Raw genomic sequence first — 21731 nt, 5'->3', positions numbered from 1 at the left:
TTAATAACCAGATTATTAATACTGGCTAAGCAAATAACCAGGTTATTAATACTGGCTAAGCAAATAACAGATGAAAACTAACTAAAATGAAAAAAAAAAAAAAAAAAAAAAAAAAAAACATCACAGAAACGGACAAATATACCTTTTATTGAAATATACAGAAATGAATACGCAAAACATTCTTCTTAAGAATGTTTTTTGAAAGAAACGGAAAGAATATAAACGGTAAGAAATTAATCATCAAATTTCATCATATTGAAGTACCAGTACATTTTGTTTTCAAATATTGCAATTATTTTGTTCACAAAAGCATAATAGCACAATAGCATAAAGAATATATATATATATATATATATATATATATATATATATATATATATATATATATATATATATATATATAAGGTGACTCAATCTTACTTACATTTTTGTCTTTGTGTGTTGCTACAAGAACTACTGGCATGTTTTCTCCGCAGTATGTCCGTATGCTCTGAAGCCAAAACCTAATATAATCTGTGAAAAAAAGAATTACTCAGTAAAAGAGTGTGTTTACGCACGCACACACTCCCACACACAAACTCCTCCACCCCCTCCCCCCACCCCCCCACCCCCCCACACACACACACAGATTGAGGGAGACAGATTTTAGTTCACATTAAAGACTCTTTCTAATTAATTGCTCAATGGTGGTGTGCGACATTTTAATAAACCTCGATATTTTCTGTTAGTTTATGATCATGTATTCAATTTTTTTTTTGCAATTCAATACTACATGCATTTAAAAATCTCTGCTCAGATATTAAGTATCCATTTTCAAGAGATTCGTTTGTTTTAGATTAGTTTGGTATAATTGCAATAGTCATAGATTTCAAGATTTCCTACAACTCTAATTTTTTCCCCATTTAGCTTATGTATTTTTATACATCAAGATTTCATATAATTATAAAATATTTCAGTTGCCATTTAAAGCTAGCAATAATTTAAAACTAGCTGCATATAGTTATTGCAGATATTTCAAAAATGAGTAACCTGGTAGGCTTTTTTTTCAAATCCACACGTTTGCAAATTTTAAGAGCACAATGGTATCTCCATCCGGTCAAAAAGACGATTGTTGAGAAATTCGAGTCTACACTATATGAGGATGTTTATTTAGAGAGAACGTAGTATTTTTCGTCTTAACTAAAAAAATTAATATCACATTAATAACCTAATCCACCTTCTGCGACAGAAAATTTAATGTCCTTTTTCCCACTGACTACGGCAAGGACATACGAGTCATATATGCCCTTTTGGACTTCACATCTCTCGATCGTTATTGACAGATTTTATTCAAGTTAATTGGTAGTGGTGTGGTGTGGGGGGTGGGGTGGGGGCTGGTGGTGGTGGTGGGGTACTGTGTAATAATCGTTATACATATAAAGTCTAAAATTATTTAGAATAACTAGTTATTCTAAATATCATGATTTTAAAAGAAAGGCGTGTAAAGTCGAATAATGACCCCCATAGAATAATGACCGGGGGCCATTTTTCGCCATCGAATAATGACTCCCGGTCATTATTCAACGGCGAAAAATGACTCCGGGTCATTCTTCGACGTCGAAAAAATACCCTTTTGCCCGTAGAAAAAAGTGTCATCACCTAAAGATCTGCATATCCTACGTGAAGAAAAATGAACCCCGTAGAATAATGACGACCCCTTGTGGATTAAAGAGGATTAAAGTTGAAATTTTTAGGGGACAAAAGAAAAATAAATCAAGAGACCTCTTAGCCAAAATGCTCACCTGAGTTAAATTGGGAATAAATCGATGATGTGTTGATCTCATTACATTATACATTTTTTTCTTTTTTTAAGGTCAATGCAATGATTCAGAATCTAGAGGAGTAAAAGATTTATCGAGTCCAAAGGGCGAGGTAAGCATTGTCTTTTGATGGTGGAAAGTCATCGTACTGGTAAAAAAAAAAAAAGGGCAATAATTTGTTTATTGAATTATTCAACCGTTGAATTGACACAAACTGATTAAGCAGACAAGTCAAGTTTCTTGTTAACTTTTGCTCAAGTCCTAGCCAAACACAGTGAGAGAATCGGAGTTACACGTAACATAAGCATAACAAGTATTAATTTTGCATTTGATATCTATGTTGGCGCAATGTAGAAAAAGTAGATGTCAGGCATAGCATCAAAAGGGGAAATGGGACATTATAAGAGGCAAAATGACAAGTTACCTAAGAATCCTCTGATGAAACCCTCAAAAAAGTTTATTGATGCATAAGAGGGATTTTCTTTATCTTTTCTGTATCAAAAGGTTTGAGGTGGGGCAACCAGACTTGCAATGAACATTTTCAAGCGAAAAAATAAAAAAAAATTAACGTACGTGAAAATGGAAGGAGAAGGAAACCCCACACCAACCTTGATTTTATGTACCTTAATGTTATGTTTACCTTGTCTACTCAAGCAGGAAAGACTTTTTTTTAACTATACTGTAAAAAATGAGAGGATTATTACGAGACTTTCAATGAACATTTTCAAACTAGAAATTGCTAAAATTTACATTCAGAAAAAGGGGGGGGGCAATCCCTCCCCCTTCTCCGATTCTTTGTGCCTGAACATTATGTTCACTTCAGTGGAATTCGGATGCAGGTGAAATAACTTTACGGAATTGGTTTCAATCTATTTTTTGTTCAATGTAGGAAAAATAAACCTTATATTCACCTAGAAGGTTTAATAAAATGGTCTGTCTTTAATGATAAATTGAAAGCATTAATCTTCTTCAATATACACTGTATTGAAATGTTTCAATATTTATTTGAAAATGTATCACTGTTTTAAGTGGATATTTTTTTTCAAAAAATGTTCCTCTTACAATTGTGTATCCTATCCTCAGATGACCATGTTAACGGACTTGAATGTACATTTTTACTGGGATTCATCTTTATTACTTCTATATATTTGAAAAGAACTGTTTATAAATAAAATTGAATAGACATTATACGATTGTATATATTTCAGACATGCGGAAATTTTATGTCCTTCTTATGTTTGCACGTCTGCTTCATATTTGAACGTTCTACTGACTACAGACAACAAAGATCAACTAAAAAATAAATTTTCTGAAAAACGGGATAACTTCAGCTTTTTCTATTGACAACTTTCCTTTTTAAGTAGTGATATTCATACATTCATACATTCAGTACATGGTTCTTTGAGGACAAGCGAGAAAGCTCTAGATTGCGTATCTACACAAGACAGTCAGTGCTTGGAACAAGATAGTGTTCAAAACACTGAATTTGTTACGGAATCCATGTTCTGAAAAATCTGGGTTGATCAAAATTCGGCTATGATGGCTATGAAAACAATCTTTGGACGCATTATGTGGAATCGACAAAAGAAAGTGATTAAGAATCTTTTGGAAAAACAGGTAATGCGGCAAAAATGGTCAAGATTAGCTGCGAATCGGAGTCGATCGACCGCGCATGGAAAAATACCCGCTGGTCAGTCAAAAAGAGGCGGGACCTTCAGACTTGGGCGGACATGATGTCAAAGTAGGCTGACTTAGTAAATAAGTTGTTAGTCAGCAAACTCAAGGATTCGGAGAAAATGACTTATTTGATAAGCATTTACGTAAGAGAACATTCTTCGAGTGAATGATGTTATTTGGAATTACTTATGGACGAGACTACAAGATCAACGTACATGTAAACGCAGGTGTGTTAAGGAAACACTCAGATATTCTGACTTGACTAAATCAGTTTTACATTATGACGTCATAGTAGGCGAGATGACGTCAATTTTAGAACAAGTTTTCTTAACATTGGTATTTAGAGATGTAATTGAACTTCTGAAAATGAATGGAAACATGCAAATATTACCAAAAATAAACTGTTTTTGTTTTTGGTATGTTGTATCTGTCACTTGGATCAAAAACTGGTTTCCGGCCGATGACGTCAAAACGTTTTAATAAATTGTAATGGGTAGTGTATTTGGCTATGCCTATCGTCACTGAATCTGAGGGGATATTGGAAAATGGACTCTTCCAATAGGCTGATCACCCCTTTGGTAGGTAGAATAAGCCAAGTGTATAAAAGGAGACGCTAGCAGATGCTAGGCCTCTTCAGACAAAATCAGTCGGCTTGAACGCACAGAAGAAAGCTGAAGACGAGAGGTAATAAAGCCACTCTTTAAGAAATAAACAAATAAAGAGCAAAGGTTAGAAGTTATACACTAGTGGAAAGGGAGCAGTCTAGAGGAATTGTGGTGAGGTACCGGGGCGAAGTAATTCTGAATAAGGATGAAAGAACCTGGTACTTCACAGAACAATAGGAACTCTGGCTGTTCCAGGAACACAGTGCAGATTACCTTGCTCTGGAACCACGGCCTACCAAATTTAAATTATTTGTACATAGATCCAATCAATTACAACTCAGATAGAGTAAGAGGAAAAAATATATATATTAAAGAACCCTTGTCCCTTGTAGAACCCAGTAGGTTTACACATTACATTTTGGTGGTAGCCGGTCAAGGGATAGGGATATAATTTAATTTGATTTTCATTAGATTAATCATATATCTGTAGAAAATTCTTATTCTTTTTGTAATTGTAACTTGTTTGTGGTAGGCTTGTAAGTGAAAGACCAAGTACCGTGAAGGTACCGCGTACAAATTAGGACCTGTGTCACTGTACCTATTTAGTAAAAAAGAACTTTGTTCAAGAGCACTGTGTCCTGTGTACTGGGTTACTGTGTATCAGGTGCCGGGTTCTGTTTAATGATTTAGGGTACTGGGTACCTGTATACAGTGTTCAGGACTGTGTGAGAAGTGTACAGAACTGTGTTCTGTGTGAAGCGTTAGTGAATTCACCAGAGGTTCCCTGAGTTATTATTAAAATGAATATACTGGTATTTGAGAAGGAAATTTTAGCGGATCTCGAAGAGATAGATGAAAAGAGACAAAAACTTAGGGAAACATTAGAGACGTTAAGATCTACACTGTCCATTCACAGACCTAAGGAAACTCCATTATCGGCGGTTGAAACCGTTCAAGACTCGGGGGTGGACATGAAGCAAAGACAACTAGACGATACAGTAGATGAGTTGTCTGCAAAATATTTACGTCATTCTAACACCACGAGTAGTACTGACACCTACAATCGTAACATGGAAACTACAGCGGCTAACTACAGAGAATGGGAAACTCAAAAATATGAACCCGTTAATCAGGAGGAACGAGGTGCTCGCCCAAGGATGGTAGTTATGACTTGCATAAAGAAACTTGGAGCAAGGGGTCTCTTGATAAAGATTATCAATACTACCAAAGATTTTCAACACTTAGACCCCTTTTTTATTACCAGAAACCAGGACTACGAATACACCAACAAGTGTTACATGGAGTTTCACAAAAGACAGTAACCAACTGACTAGTGTACACCAAACTAGGGGACCCGAGGTAACACAAAGCCAAAGCATCAGTAGTCAACAGTTTGGGAAAACTGTTATGAAACCAGCTACTTTTGATGGTACTGGTTCGTGGATCGACTATAGGGCGCATTTTGAAGCATGCAGTAACATAAACATGTGGAATGCGAGACAGAAGGGACGTACCTTGCCGCATCTTTACGCGGACAAGCCCAGACGGTATTGGGTAATATGCGATCAAATAATGCTTGTGCATATCAGGATCTATGTGAGGCACTGGAGTCAAAGTTTGCCCCAGCCAACCAGACAGAACTGTACCGAGCAATGTTAAGGGAGAAGCGTCAAAAACCAAAGGAAACCTTGCCTGAGCTAGGTGAGAGCATACGAAGGTTGACTCATTTAGCATACCCCACAGCTCCATGTGAGGTGACTGATAGCAAAAGACCAGTTTGTGGACGCTCTCACTGATTTTGACATGCGGTTAAGAATTCAGCAATCGAGACCCAAATCACTTAATGAGGCCATACGACTTGCAGTAGAAATTGAGGCATTTTGTAGGGCTGAGCGTCAAAGGAGACAAGAAGCTGGATTTTTCAGGGGAGCATTAGTGGAAAAAGCTACGGCAAAAGAATCAGAAAGCAAAGTCCGGGGTGAATTTGAAGAACTAAGAGACGAACTGAGAACAGCTCTTAGAGAAATAGAACGTAAAATGGAGGCATTGACTGACGCCAAATTAAAAGAAAAGAATTCTAGTGACTCGCAGAAAAATGTTCCCTCTGCAAGTAGTTTTCCAAACAAGTGTCATAACTGTGGAAAAAGAGGACACCAAGCGAAGAACTGTTTTGCGAAGAAAAAGGTGACTGGTGACCAAGGTAAGACCCAAATACAGAAAACTGCAATAAGCGAATACATACAACAATCTGAAAGAAAGAAATAAACAGGTCCAGGGTACTAAAGGAGCTACAAGTTCCCTCACACAGACCAGGGTTGATATACAGGCCGGTCTTTTTGTAAATGCAATTGTGAATAAGGTACCATGCAATTTTTTGGTAGACAAAGGAGCTACTCTGACAATGATTTCTAATAAAATTTTCAAAAAGATTGCCAAAGAAGATAGAAATGAACTTATTCTAGTTACGCAAAGCATCATTCTAGCTGATGGAGGTTTGCTACAGGTAAAGGGGAAATGTAACCTGCACATAGGTCTTGGTACATGTGAATTTGGTTTCGAGGTTATGGTTGCCGACATAAGTGCTGAATGTATCCTTGGTTTAGATTTCTTTAAGCAGAACAAATGCTTGGTAGATGTGACATCAACTAAGATGTATATTGGAGACACAGAGCATGAACTGTTATTAAAAGGGCACATAGGATGTTTCCGTGTAAGTATAAAGGAAACTGTGTCTATACCCTCAAGAAGTGAGATGATTTGTTCAGGTCAATTGTTACTTCCAGCCGATACGAAATACTCGGAACCTTTAGTAATTGAAGCCAGTGAAAAGTTTAGAAATCTGGCAAGGCTTTGGTTGCAAGATCTCTTGTAAATCCTAGAGAGGAGGTGATGTTAAGATTAATGAATTAGTCCAGTAACCCTCAAACTGTGTACAAGAATACTGTTGTGGGGACAACATCACCTGTTGCAAATGTGATCGAAAACAGAGAGTCTAACTGTAATCTTGACACTGTCGAGGATACCAATGCTGTTCCGGATCATTTGAAAGAATTTGTCTTGGAAACGAAACAAGAGTTGGATCCATTCCAAGCAGAGAAGGTGGGGAACCTTCTTATTAGGTTCCAACACATGTTTTCAAAAACAGAAGATGACTTTGGCCGAACTTCTGTTGCTAAACATAAGATCAACACAGAGAACGCAAAACCTACAAAACAACCTCCTCGTAGATTGCCCCACCATTCTGCTGAATTCGTAGACAAGGAGGTAGAAAACATGATAGAAAAGGGAATAGTAGAGCCTTCATCTAGCCCTTGGGGTGCAGGTGTCGTGCTCGTTGAAAAGAAGGACGGAACGAAAAGGTTTTGTGTAGATTATAGGTCCCTAAACAGCAAAACGGTAAAAGATGCATATCCTTTACCAAGGATTGACGACTCGCTAGACCGTTTGCGGGGAGCAACTTGGTTTTGCACCCTTGATCTCCACTCTAGCTATTGGCAAGTCGAGATGGAAGAAAGTGACAAGCCAAAGACAACATTTGCCACTCGCAACGGACTATATCAATTTACTGTTATGCCATTTGGCCTCTGTAACAGTCCGGAAACTTTTGGGAGGCTCATGGAAACAGTACTAGCTGGTTTCAATTACAAGATATGCTTGGTCTACATCGACGATATAATTGTATTTGGGCACACATTTGAGGAAACCCTCGATAATTTAGAACAGGTATTTGTCAAATTGAAGGATGCAGGCTTGAAGCTAAAGGGAAAAAATTGCTCTTTATTCAAGAAAGAAGTTTTATTCCTGGGATATAAGGTGTCGGGAAAGGGAGTACAGACAGACCCACAGAAGATTTCTGTCGTATCCAAATGGCCAGTTCCACTGAATGCTAGTGAAGTAAGATCCTTTAAAGGGTTATGTAGTTACTACAGAAGGTTGATAAAAGGGTTTTCTTCCATTGCCAAGCCTCTGTTTAAGTTGACAGAGAAAGGAAGAGAGTATAAGTGGACCACTGAATGCCAAACTGCATTTGAAACATTGAAGCATTGCTTGACTACATCACCCATATTATGTCACCCAGACTTTTCAGTACCATTCGTTCTAGACACGGACGCCAGTCAGTACGGATTAGGGGCTGTTTTGTCACAAGAAATAGATGGACAACTGAGGGTAATAGCTTATGCCAGTAGAACGCTAACCAAGACCGAGCAGCGGTACTGTGTCACACGCAAAGAACTTTTAGCAGTGGTTTTTGCCTTTAAACATTTTCGACACTACTTGTATGGACACAAGGTGATTGTTCGAACAGATCATAGTGCCCTAAAATGGTTACTAAACTTCAAAGATCCCCAAGGCAAGGTAGCTAGGTGGATAGAACTCCTTAATACATATGACATGGAAATTAAACACAGGCCTGATGCTAAGCATGGAAACGCAGACAGTCTTAGTCGGTTTCCCTGCCGCCAGTGTGGATTTACAGAAGATTGGGATAAAGGGACGATTCAAGAGTACCTACTACACCAAGTGTAGAGTGTGAAGTTGTTGCAATGATTGATTCTGTTTCCAATGATTTGAATAGTCTTCAGGACAATGACATGGACTTATCACAGGTCAAAGCCTGGGTAGGCCATAGTAAACGCCAGATTATTCTGATATAAAGCATAGAAGTAAGGTTATTAAATCCCTTTGGTCACAGTGGAATAACCTTGAAATTAAGGATGGTGTTCTTTGTAGAAAATGGACTACTGATAGAAAGGTTTATCACCAAGTCATTGTTCCTTTGTCAGAAAGGAGAGAGATTTTAGAGCTATGTCATGATGCCAGAACCTCAGGACATCTTGGAGTCCATAAGACTCTAGAAAGAGTAAGAGACCGATTCTATTGGACAGGATTGCAAAATGACGTAAGGAGTTATGTTACAGATTGTCCCCAGTGCAGAAAGAGAAAGAATCGCTCAGCAGGAAAATCTTACATGCAAGTTGATCAGAACAGGATCTCCCTTAGAGCGCATAGCAACGGATATAATGGGACCATTGCCAGAAACCGACAGAGGCAACAAATATATACTTGTCATTGCAGACTACCTCACAAAGTGGACCGAGGCATATCCAATGAAGAACATGGAAGCCCAGACAGTAGCAGAATTACTAGTGGGGCAGTTCATTACCAGATTTTGTGTGCCAGAAGTCATACATAGCGATCATGGAAGGCAATATGAAAGCAGAATGTTTAAAGATATTTGTAGCCTACTGGGTATACGGAAAACAAGGACAACCGCCTTTCATCCCAAGTCGGACGGGATGGTTGAGAGATTTAATAAAACTTTAGCTACATTGTTAACTGCCCATGTCTCGGATCATCAAACCGACTGGGACAAACACTTGCCGTATGTACTTATGGCGTATCGTTCAGCTATTCACAAGAGTACAGGGTATACACCTAACACCTAACATGCTAGATACTAATGGTAGAACGGTGATTATTGACTCTCCAGCGGAGATCTCCTGTTTCACCAACATACTGTTTGGAGCAAACTTTGCAACTGATGAGATAAATGCAGTTGTCTGTTTGACAGGACAAATTCCCTAGTATTTTGTAGCTGCGGCCTGTAACGGGGCTATTAAAGCTGTCTGTGTCAGAGCTGTGCTTACAGAGAAGACATTTTCTGTCAGAGCACGTTTTAAAGCCCACGTTAGGTAACGGATTGTCCAATGTGAACCAGATTACCGTTCTACCATTAGGACCAAAAAACTCAATGAACCCGTTGGGGAACATTTCAACCTTGAAGGTCACAAATGGGAAGACATGACAGTAGTGGTTATTGACCATAATCCAAGATGGACAGACGCTCAGAGAAAAGTCAAGGAAAAGTTCTGGATGCACAGGTTGAAGTCATTCCGCCCTAATGGTATTAACAAACTTAATGACTTCACCAGGATGAACGTGAACTAGACCCAATCCCGGATTGTAACAAACAAGTTCATTCTCTCTATATAGTGTAAACGTTACCGTTAATTCGCATTAGCAATTCTGGAACAACCTACCAAAATATTTACAGCTTCTATTTTTGTTTATTTCTTTTATCCGATCTCCAAATTTATAATTTATCCAAATTCATATTTTAAAATTGCCCTTCCATATTATCTTTCTTTAATTTCTTTTTATCATGTATAGTTACGCTATTTTTGAGAGAATAAGACAATGTACGATTTACTGCTTGGTCGTAATTAATTAGCGATAATTAATTCGTTCAAATATGTAAATCGCACTTCACCAGAGTACACCCGATAGACCGGACGCAATTCATAGCGCTCCGGATTTCTTTGTTCACAACTGTTTATAAACTTCAAATTAAACATGTAACGCTGTAAATATTTAGTGTTTGGTAGTTTAGTAGTAGTGCTAGTTGTTTTTGTTTCTCTATTTCCTTTGTTTTTGTGACTTCTTAACTTTTTTCTTTGTCCTGAGAAAGGGACAGGTCGTCCCAAAAATTTGACAATTATTATTGTTCGTGTCGTTGGTCATTTTTAGTGCTTTATATATATATATATATATATATATATATATATATATATATATATATATATATATATATATATATATGATTGCGCCCATGGGAAAAGGGCCCTTATGGCAATTTTTACACATTTTAAGTTTTTCATGGATATTAATAGAGCAAGGTTAGAAGTTGCCACATCTGAATTTTTATGGCCCTACGTCAACTCTAAGTAGGTTTTTTCTTCATTTATATCAATGATACTTTAACAGGTAAACAATGACATCATGTTACTTTCGCACCAACGTCAAAAGTTTTCAGAGTGAACATGACTTTCACTTTGCATTGTAATGTTACTGCGGTAATAAATGTATGTTATTGAGCATTTCCAGAAACATTTTTGAGTCATTGTCTCTTTTAATAATTGTATAATATGATAATAAATAGTTGTATTAACTATTATCCATCATGCAGTGGTGTATAGAATTATGAGTGTTTGTTCGTTTGTTTGTTTTACATTTCACTATGTTGGAATGTCAGAAAAACCCGAGAAGCAAGCGGCTTATGTTCAATATCAATTTATTCTCTCAAAACCAAAGTATTTATCTCGTGTAATAATCGTTTGAGAAACCTGTAGAATTCATTCGAAAATCATCTCATTTTAAGCATGGCTCTCGATAGAACTAGATGTCTTTTTTTTTTATTGGGGGGGGGGGGGTGAATCCAGTATAAACGATATCTCTTTCAAAATGTGAAGTCAAAAAATATTTCAAAAAAATTCTTGGTAACAACAATAAAATAGATGCTGCTGGATAGTGAAAATTTGTTTTTTTGTTTTTTTGTTTTGTTTTGTTTTGTTTTTTTTTTTTTGTTTTTTTCTAAATATAATTAGACAGAAAATTTGTGAAATGTAGTGAGTTACCGTATATGCTGTACAACAATTTAAGGGCATTAAGCTGATACACTGCATGTTAAGCAATATTCGATAAAAAATTTTTAAACAAAAAATCAGAAGGGCTTCTGCCCGCATGTGGTAACAAAACTTCCTTTTTTTTTAATTGAAATGATACACATTTTTCCAGTCACAGCAAGGAAAATTTTTGAATAATTAATTTTAAGTAAGCAGGTTAATAAATTATAAACAAATGGATGAATTATAATTCACATGCATTTAAAATGAAAGGAACACAACAGATCCAGGATGACCAGTGGTTGGTAGTGTGTGTGTGTGGGGGGGGGGGGGGTAAAAGTTAAATGACAGAAACATACATTACTTGTAGTTAACATGAGTTTAATAGCATACGAGGGTTGTCGTATTTTTAAAATCTTCCTACATTTTAGGTGTGCAGGGGGGGGGGGGGGGGCTTCCCACCACCAACCCCATAACCTCCAAATGCGTCATGTGGTTAGGTTTGAAATAATATTGAAATAATTCCTCAATTTATTTTTGCACCTTGAACTCTCTCCTTACGTACATATATATGAGCAGAGTCATTTTCAAAACAAACAGCGATCATGAGCTCCACATACCTGGAACTGGAAACTTAACTGCTATCAAATCTAGTTAATCATGAGAAAAATTGCGTCCTAGAATAACGATTTTGTTTGATTTTGTAAAATTAAATGGTTTTAGAAGAACATGTATACACTGGGTATTAATAGATATCAGATATTTTATTGTCATTTCAACAAATTTTATCCGAACTTTGAATGAAATCAATATGTCATTTTTTAAAATTAATATCAAATAGATTTTTCTAAAAAATAAATCATAAATAATTATATATATGTTGTCGTTATGAATCAATGACATGCAGATTAATTAATAGAATTTTTTCGGCGGGGGGGGGGGGGTGTAAAAATTAATTGAAAGTTTTATATATCCAGTCAGTTAAATGCGACTGGTTCATAATATTCCTTGACTGGCTGAGTTTTTAAATGACAAATTTTTACAATGTGGCACACATTTAGGTACATGTAAATATTGTTATGTGATGGTGTGTGTAGAATCCCCCCCCCCCCATTTCTCGCGGCTTCTTTATCCTATGAAATTCTAATGTTATTGTTTTCAAATGTTATTGTATATGAAGTTTTACAATATAAAAATTCCATTCTGGCCCCATGCCAGAGACTTAGATATGCTTATCCTTGTAAAGCTTTACAGATACACTGTAAAGTAGTTAGGTCCCGGTAATATAAAATAACCCTGGACCCAAGACCATAAACTGAGAACAAACTTAAGTCAAAATTTTGATTTTTAATATCTTGAGTTTTATTTAATGTATTTGCATAAAAATTTGCAATATTGTGTAATATTTCAATTTAAATATATGTTGAAAATTTTGTTTCAGTATCAAGAATATTTCAAAAGTTATAATAGTTTGAAATTTTAACTTAAGTCTGTTCTCAGTTTATGGTTTTGGGGCCTGGCCCTCTTCCCCGGTCTCCGGCACTGTTACAAAAATAAAAACTTGCAAACATATTCTTAGTCTTTTGTGCAGTATATTTTTAGCATTTAATTTAATTTGTACAATGCATGTTTAAATACAATTTGATCTTAACAAGATTTATTTCAATAAATCCAAATAACAAAATCAGCCCGTTAACATAATTCAACGGCAAGTTAAGCAATATCATACTAAACCGATAACTGAGATTATTATTTCAATAAGAAAACGAGTTTTAGATTGATAATAGAACTGTAATGACATACAATGCTGAGATTCTATGAATGACAAGGATTACATATATTTGACTTTTAAGTGACTAAAAACTACAGATAAAGCTAAAACCTTTGAACTTTTTTATGCACAACACGATTACCAAAATGTTATATTTTCGAGTTACTGAAAATAAATAGACAGCAAAAGAAAAAAAAAAGAGATAGAGATTTCTTTTCATAATATGATATTGTTCTGTTTTTGAAAATTCGCCTTTTCATTAAAGTTTCACATTTCACATTGTATTAATAAACTGGATTTAATGTAACATCTCTCTCTCTCTCTCTCTCTCTCTCTCTCTCTCTCTCTCTCACACACACACATCAGGTATACATACATGTAAACTTTTTTTAAGCTAGAACAATGAGAACAATTTTATTTCATTCGGTAGTTTTTGTTTGTTTTCAAGTACTTACATCGGAAGTGGCAACAACAAAAATAAGACGAAACAATTTTTTTTAATATAATTTTATTTTATTTAAATTTATGATCATTATTACTGAGAAAAAAAATTAAAATTCAATTTTTTTAAAAATAATTTCATGTTGAAATAAATAGATGCACATGTAACAGATTTAAAAAAAAATAAATGAAAGTCTGGTTCAATGTAGCATCTTATTCTATATTTTTTTCTCTTTCACTTTGACAGCAGCTAGTTCCATGAGCTTTCAAAAATACTTTTAAAGAAAATATAAATATAATACTTACAATTAAAACGTTTTTTTATCTGATGATAAGTAAGATTTTTAGAAATATTTTTATACTACGGGAGCAAATTTGAATGAGTATGTTGATTTTGAATGGTGTTAAAAAAAAAAGAAGAAAAGAAAGTCCCTCTCTGGTACCTCTCTAGTATCTCGCTTGTCAGAGTTACCTATCTTGTTTTTATTTATAGTTCTTAAAAATAATATCACGTCTGTCATTCGTTTGTACTTTTGCTTGATTTGTGAAAACTTACAAGAATACTTTTCTTTTCTGTTGGAAGAAGTGTGATCAGTTTCAAATTTTTGGCAATTAAAGCATTTTACAACAAAAATTTATGCACGATGTACCAATGCTTCAATGTTTACATGATCGATGTGTTGAGAATGGTGGGGCGGATCTTATACAGGAAAACGATTTCCTCTGCAATACTTTGATAATATACCCATGTCTAACAAATAACTTCAATTTGTCTATATATCAAAATCGCATTCGTTCATCCATATTCAATTATCCAGAAAATCACCTTGTCTGAAGCTTCTATACATGTACATAGGAAATGCATAGCCCAGATCAGAGACGTATAAAGCTACAATAACATGTAGTAAAGAAACGGGTCTCGAATAAAATTCTAAATATTTTAATTAATATCAGTGGACTAGAAGATCAAGACGTGAATTAAAGATATAAATGAAATTAAATAATAATTTCAATGTTGAGAACAACGACAAAAGTGAGCTAGACGTGTCAAAATGTAAAACACGTGGATAAAAAAAATCTGCGTCGACGCTCACCGTCTGCAACGTCATATCTTTATGACGTTATTTCTCTGTTTTAGCAAAATTGCCATAAGGCCCTTTTGTCATGGGCGCAATCATATATATATATATATATATATATATATATATATATATATATATATATATATATATATATATATATATACAGTGCTCCCTCGGTATATTGAACTTTTGTCCAAGACAGATTTTGGCATTAAAGCGAGGGTGGCAATATAACGAGTTCTCTCATACATTACAATGCAATGAGCCCAGTTCAAGATGAATACGTAATTTATTTTAGTTAAAATCAAATGTCATGCTTTTTCGCGTGTGTACATACATATACACTCAAGCGCAACTTTCATTTCTTCCGGAAAAAAGTCATTAATGTATTTGTTTTTAAAATGAAATGAAAATGTCACAATATTACATTTTTCAATTTCCCGCTCTTTCGCTCTTTTGTTGATCCTGGGTCGAAGAATTTAACAACCCGATGATAACGGTGTCAAAAGCAGTTATAGTCTCTCGCTATACAAAAGTTTTTGATGTTTATCGTCAGTATCATCTGAATCGGAAGTAGATTATTTCACCATCTCAATAATACTAGATCAGTTAAAAAAGAATGGAAAGTCACGTGCCAGGGTACTGTCTAGATCTCCATGAACCTGTTGTAATATACACGTATTCTCATGTTTGCTAGTACCTGAGTACTTTCTCTTCTAACTGTTTTGATATTCATCAATCAATCCATTATATGTCCAACAATTGATGACTGTTTCAGGGGTAACGGAATCCCATGCTATTTTCACGTGCGGAATTATAGTAGTCTAAAAATAGGGATGGGATTCCTTAGAATTTAGAATTTGGTTTTTTGATCTATGGGGAATAAAATGATTTTTTTCATTTATTATGGCCTGGTTCGGTGAAAGCAACAATCGGCGATTTACAGTTAAATAAAATTTACAATTATTTGTTTGGGTTTATTTTAAATTTTCGTTTTTAATCTAAATTTGTACGCTTTCTCTTCCCTGACTTTCCCATTATTGTGATGAAATAATACTTCTATCTTATGAAAACAACACAAAAGAAATTGCTAATTTTGAGTTTTATAAAACGATTATCTTTAATTTAGCTGAACTCCTTGTTCAGCCAGTCACGCTTCACCGCAACCACTGTCAAAGCACGGGTGTGACGTCCAAATTACCGACGCGCGCTAGATAATTGGCATTGTTACCGAGGGTTTTCCTTATATAATTTGACCTTTTGTTTCCCCAAACTAGTGGCGGATGGCAATAAGCGGGGGTGGCAATATAACGGGTGTATTAACACAGGGGGAAATCCGTTCTTGGAGAATTCCAGGCAATAAGCGGGGGTGGCAATATAACGGAGGGCAATATACCGAGGTAGCACTGTGTGTATATATATATATATATATATATATATATATATATATATATATATATATATTAGGGATGTCAACGAATAGTCGACTATTCGATTGTCAGTCGAATGGACCGACGATCGCATAATGAAACGACATTCGAATATTATTATTTAAAAAAATGCAATAAAAGAGTGATAACGAAATGGAATTCTTACTTCAAAATTGAGAAACCGTCTTTCCTCGGAGACAGTTGATATGATAATTTTCCTCTACAAAAAACTTGATTTTCCATGTGCGTATAGAAAGTACAGTAATTATAAATGCTTCACTACCGCGAGAATCATCTACCAGTTATTGCTTGTGTTGTTTTTGTAATAAATCAACCATCAATACATATTCTAGGCATTGTTTGTAAAATAATTAATTGGACTTGATTTTATACGATGTACCAATTATCTTTTATTTTAAGATTGCTCAAATGCAAGGAACATGTGACATGTTTTGACGCTTCTATAAGTATTAAATAATTCGCTTGCATTTTATATTGTTTATAATTAAGGACATTTTGATAGCCAGAATAATCAATAAATGAATAAGCAGTAACTAACTGTTTAACAATTTAACAGCCACCTGGCGTTTGGATAGTTTGAGATTACCCTCCCCCCTCCTTAATTTATTTCATAATAAGCTTTAAAAAATATCGGCTAGCAAATTTTGAATGCTCACTAAAATAAAAACTAACTGCATGTACAGACCAATTTATGAATTCGATTGATGGGGAAATCATGAATTTAGGAAAATTAGATTTTAAATTTATTTCATATATTGATTTCCAACGTTACGCTGCATTAATTTTTATGTTACATTTTAATCAGATTAAGGGTTTTTGAGTTATAAATACGTCAAGTACCAGTGAAGTTTGAAATAAAATTTTATTTTCAGAAAATGTTCCAAATATTCGACTATCGTTCGAATAATGCAATCGAATAATCGACTAAGGAAAATAAATATTTTGACATCCCTAATATATATATATATATATATATATATATATATATATATATATATATATATATATATATATATATATATATATATATATATATATTAAATCCAAGATAATCAAACTAGTTCCCATAAAATACAACTATAATTTTAAATTTTCATAAAATCGAGGGGAACTTAGCCAAGGATTATTCATTCCCTTAGTGAGGGAATACTTCTTGTATTAAACATTTTTATTAATCCTATCAATTAATAAATACATGTATCTGATGAGAAAGGACGGGGAAATGAACATAATTATCAAAACTAAGACATTGTTTAAGGCATTTTATAAAGTTTTTTTTTCATAAATTAAATGTTGTCAAAGGGAAATAAGCTTTTTAAAAAAGGGGGAACCGGAAAATAATTGACAACTTACCTAAAAAAAGGAAAATTGCCCAAACACGAAACCAATAACGGGGGGATGGGGGGGGGGTGGTTCAAACCTTTTAAGACAAGAAAAAAGTATTTCAGCATTTTGGAGGGGGACCGGCCTTTCAACAAGTGTTTTGATATTAAATTAAGTAATATAAAGACTATGGGAGGAGGGGGTAGCCTAGATCGGACACTCATGCAACCGAAGATGAATTTAATTTTTATGTATGTCTTTAAATCATATACCAGTATTATCTGCTTTCTCATGCATAAAATTCTCAACTTTTGCTTTAAAAAAATCCCACTATTATATAGGAATACTTCACCAACTGTAGAACATCATATATATGCAGGCATGCTATCGAAGACATCTTATAGGACTTATATATATCTTAAGAGAAACAGGAAGTTATTTCAGTGACCGTTCAGTTAAGTTACTTTTCAGCCACAATTCAGATACCTTTCAGTCACAATTCAGTTGACACATTTCAGTTATCTTTCAGTGACCTTTCCGTCGTCTTTCAGTGACCTTTCAGATATAATTCAACGACCTTTTTATCGGCTTTTTATTAGTTTATTATAATTATTCTTTACAACTTTTAAATAAACTTATTGACAGCTTTAATTATTTTTTTTTTGTTTTCTTATTGTGATGAAATTCAGATATGTAAACCTGGTATTGGGAAATTGTTCACTAAAATGTTCGAATGTGATTAGTATAACTATAAAATTTATGTTTAATTTCATAATATTAAAGACTACAATTCAACTGTGGACTCGTAAAATTCAAAATGATTTTCGAATTTCTAATTTGTTGCATGAAAATTGATTTAGAAATCAAAAATTTTTCAATTGATGAAAAATAATAATCAAATTATAATATCAGAATTTAATAAACGGACATAGAATTGTCTTATTTTTTCTTTGTGTTAAATCTCTAAATCAGTGATAAGTATTTTGACAAGCTTATTCAATTTAATAAGTTGTTAAATGAATAAACAATAAGTCAATCTGAAAAAAAAAAAATCGAGGATATCGGTCAAAATGCTCTTAATATAATCAAGAATAAAAGTTTTCTTATTTTTTTTTCTCAGTTCTAATATACATGTAGTTTTTCCATTATCTTTATGTCCATCTAACACAGTGTATAATGCGATTAGTTCTCATGGAAATATCCCGTAGTGAAAGATGAAACAGAATTAATTATTTATGCCTCTTGTGAAAGAAACTTAATATTGTAAATTTTGTTTCTTAATTGTTAAAATCGCATGATAATTTATCTTTTTTTTTTAAAATATATTGTTTTAAAATATATTTACATAATTTTCTAGATACAGAATTTACAACAAGGTGAATTTTCTTTAAAAAAAAAAGTGTCCTACGCCGATAACAGTCATTATCCCGATAAGAGATGTGTAATTAATTAGTCTGCCTCAAAACTCCGCGCAATTAACATGGAATATACAAAATGGATACAAGATATATATACATTGCCAAGCTCCTCGAAATAACAGGTGAAGTGATTGTCCAAATTCAATTTCTACAAAATTATTGATTTTAAATCACGTTTCATTCATCAAGATGCCGTGGCGTTATGGATAAGGTCACAGATTATCAAGTGGGAGAACGCAGTTTGACCCTGGCTTTCTCCATAAAATTCATTTCCTTTCATTCACATTTTTCATTTTTTTATTCGAAAAAGATCAATTTAATACCATTATAATAAGAAAACGCGAAATAAAATTTCTTAGTCAAAAAATAAGCCGATTATTCGATAAAAAGATACAACTGAAAGTGACTTAAAAGGCCACTGAAATGTATCTGCCATTCGGTGGAATGATGGTAACTGAAAGATCATTGAAAAGGCAACGGAAAGATCTTTTCAGTGACCTTTCAGTGACCATTCAGTGGGCATTCAGTTACCATTCCGTCGACTGAAGGGTGTCATTTCATCCTGTGAGACATCTATGTCTTATGTCAGGCCATCGATTCTATCCTAACTAAAGCTTTATCTTAAGATTTCTCCTAAAGTTAAAACATTGCAAGGCCTGTCCTAAGATGAACTTAGAAGAGGCCTCTGTGTGCATTCCTTCATTTCTTATCATCAGACACGTAGGAGAAGAGAAAAGAGTAATCTTCCTCTCATTTTTTTCGGAAACTTTTTTTAATGTAATCCCCTCCCCCTCCAAATAAATTCATTGAGTTTGGAAAGTTTTCCTGTTTTTTGCCTCGCGAAGTTTTTCAGGTACTTTTTCATTGTTTATCAATTGTTATCTGACTGCCCCGTCTCCCTTCGAAAAACAATGCCTATCTTAGTATATATAATTGCCCATTTAGAATTCATACCAATCGGATGTTTATTGTAAGCAATAAATAAATAAATCAAAGAGATATAGTGCCCTTTCGGGGTCTTGTAGAGTAGGCTATCGACTGTAAAATCTTTCCTTGATTTGAACTATACATTTTAAGATTTCATACTTAATTTGACAATTCCTGTGTCGAAAACATTCATATTTCCATTAAAATAATCAGTTGACTTTCATTAAAACTTGCTGATTTGATTTAAGCATTGATTTGATAAAAGATGGGAAATCCTATTCTGGGAAAAAAGAGGGGGAAATTTGGCTCTAGAGTGAGATTTACCTTCGGAGGAGGGGGGGGGGCTACTCTAGAGTACAGATTTCGGGAGAAAGCTCGCAATGGGGGAAGTCCTACTCTACAACACCAGTATTTCGCCTACTACCAGCAGGCATGCTTATAAAGCTATCTCAGGACTAAGGCGTCTTTTAGGATGAACTTACAACATAGCTTAGTCTTAAGTGATGCCAACAAAGCTATTCTATCTTAGATTTCCTAATCTTTGTCCTAACTTTAAGACGCCGACTAGCTTACCCTAAGACATAACTATGTTGATTTAAGAAGCGCTTGTGACAGGAAAACATCTAGAAATAATTGAATCCACATTGTTTATGTAATTTAATTCAAATTTTTGTGTAAAATATTATTTTTTTAATAAAATGAATTTACTAGACATTACATTATATGTAATATTTTTGTGTAATATATATGTGGTATATTTGTAAGCATGTAAGTATATATATGTAAGCATGTACCTGATTGAAGGGAAAAAGAGAAAGTAATTAATGAAAATCCATTCATTAATTGATGTAGTAAGCATGCAGCAGGTTAAATAGTTATGAAAATGGTTTATTTAAACTCTTGTGAAATGCATATTATCTATATAGATGCTCTCTCTCTCTCTCTCTCTCTCTCGTTGAGAGGGGTATAGGGGAGAGAGAGAGAGAGAGATTCCTGATGATCATATGGGGACAAGTCAGTCAGAAGTGCCTTGTGATGAATCTATCCAGCGTGCCGAAAATCAATAATATAGAAAGTCAGAATTGTGAACATTGCTTTTTTGCGTTTACGGATTAATTAAGAAAAATACTTTTTGTAATATCTGCTAATTACTCCTTATTCAGGGAATGGATAAGAATAAATCATAGTCGGTGTTTCACATTATTTTTATTGTTCTTTTCAATACAAAGTACAATGTACTGTAATCACTAAAGTTACTGATAGAAATGTGATTCAATGAGTATTAACATTATTGATTGCTTCATGTTTACTTATACACAATACAATTAAACAATATCCTGATCCATTTGTTTCATTTACAATATATTTACAATAAATCGGCCGTCAGCAGCAGTGTCATCGAAACACACATCAAAAAATCTTTATATCATGGTCATTATATCATTATTTTGCCAGGGAACCGCCCCTACGGCTGAATTGTAGTAGTGCTTCAAGTATCTTCAAGTCTTCAAGTCCCTGGACCTTTGCTGCTGTGTCTGCTTGATTGCATCCAACAACGCTGTTCAAATCTGTCAGGTTTGCTCCAATCTCTCTGCATAGGGTTGCTTGAAATTTCTAAGCATCAATTCGAAGTTAGATGATTATGGCAATAGCTACATTGCGGAGGTTTTAAGTACTGCAATATTTGGGGGGAGCTCGATCAGAATATTGCACAAAATGACGAGGCGATTGCCAATTTATTAAACAACGAGCGTCCACATAGACAAAGAAGATACTGGATAAGACCATGGATCACCAGACGTAGTCAGTATGGATATTTTGATCGCTTGATGAG

General features: G+C 34.4%; 1 protein-coding gene across 1 annotated transcript in view; it reads right to left on the bottom strand.

Annotated features, from left to right (window-relative positions):
* LOC133202896 (leucine-rich repeat serine/threonine-protein kinase 2-like) overlaps nt 1–21731 on the bottom strand; it is a 72510-nt gene that overhangs the window by 22009 nt on the left and 28770 nt on the right. The window contains exon 4 of the mRNA XM_061338761.1: nt 425–513. Coding sequence (XP_061194745.1) covers nt 425–513 — 89 coding nt within the window. The remainder of the gene's footprint in view (nt 1–424; nt 514–21731) is intronic.

Source organism: Saccostrea echinata, unplaced genomic scaffold (genome assembly GCF_033153115.1).
Source record: "Saccostrea echinata isolate AGI-Se365-2 ecotype Australia unplaced genomic scaffold, CSIRO_AGI_Sech_v1 ptg000047l, whole genome shotgun sequence".
NCBI classification, from domain to species: Eukaryota; Metazoa; Mollusca; class Bivalvia; order Ostreida; family Ostreidae; genus Saccostrea; species Saccostrea echinata.
This window is presented reverse-complemented; position numbering and strand designations above follow the sequence as displayed.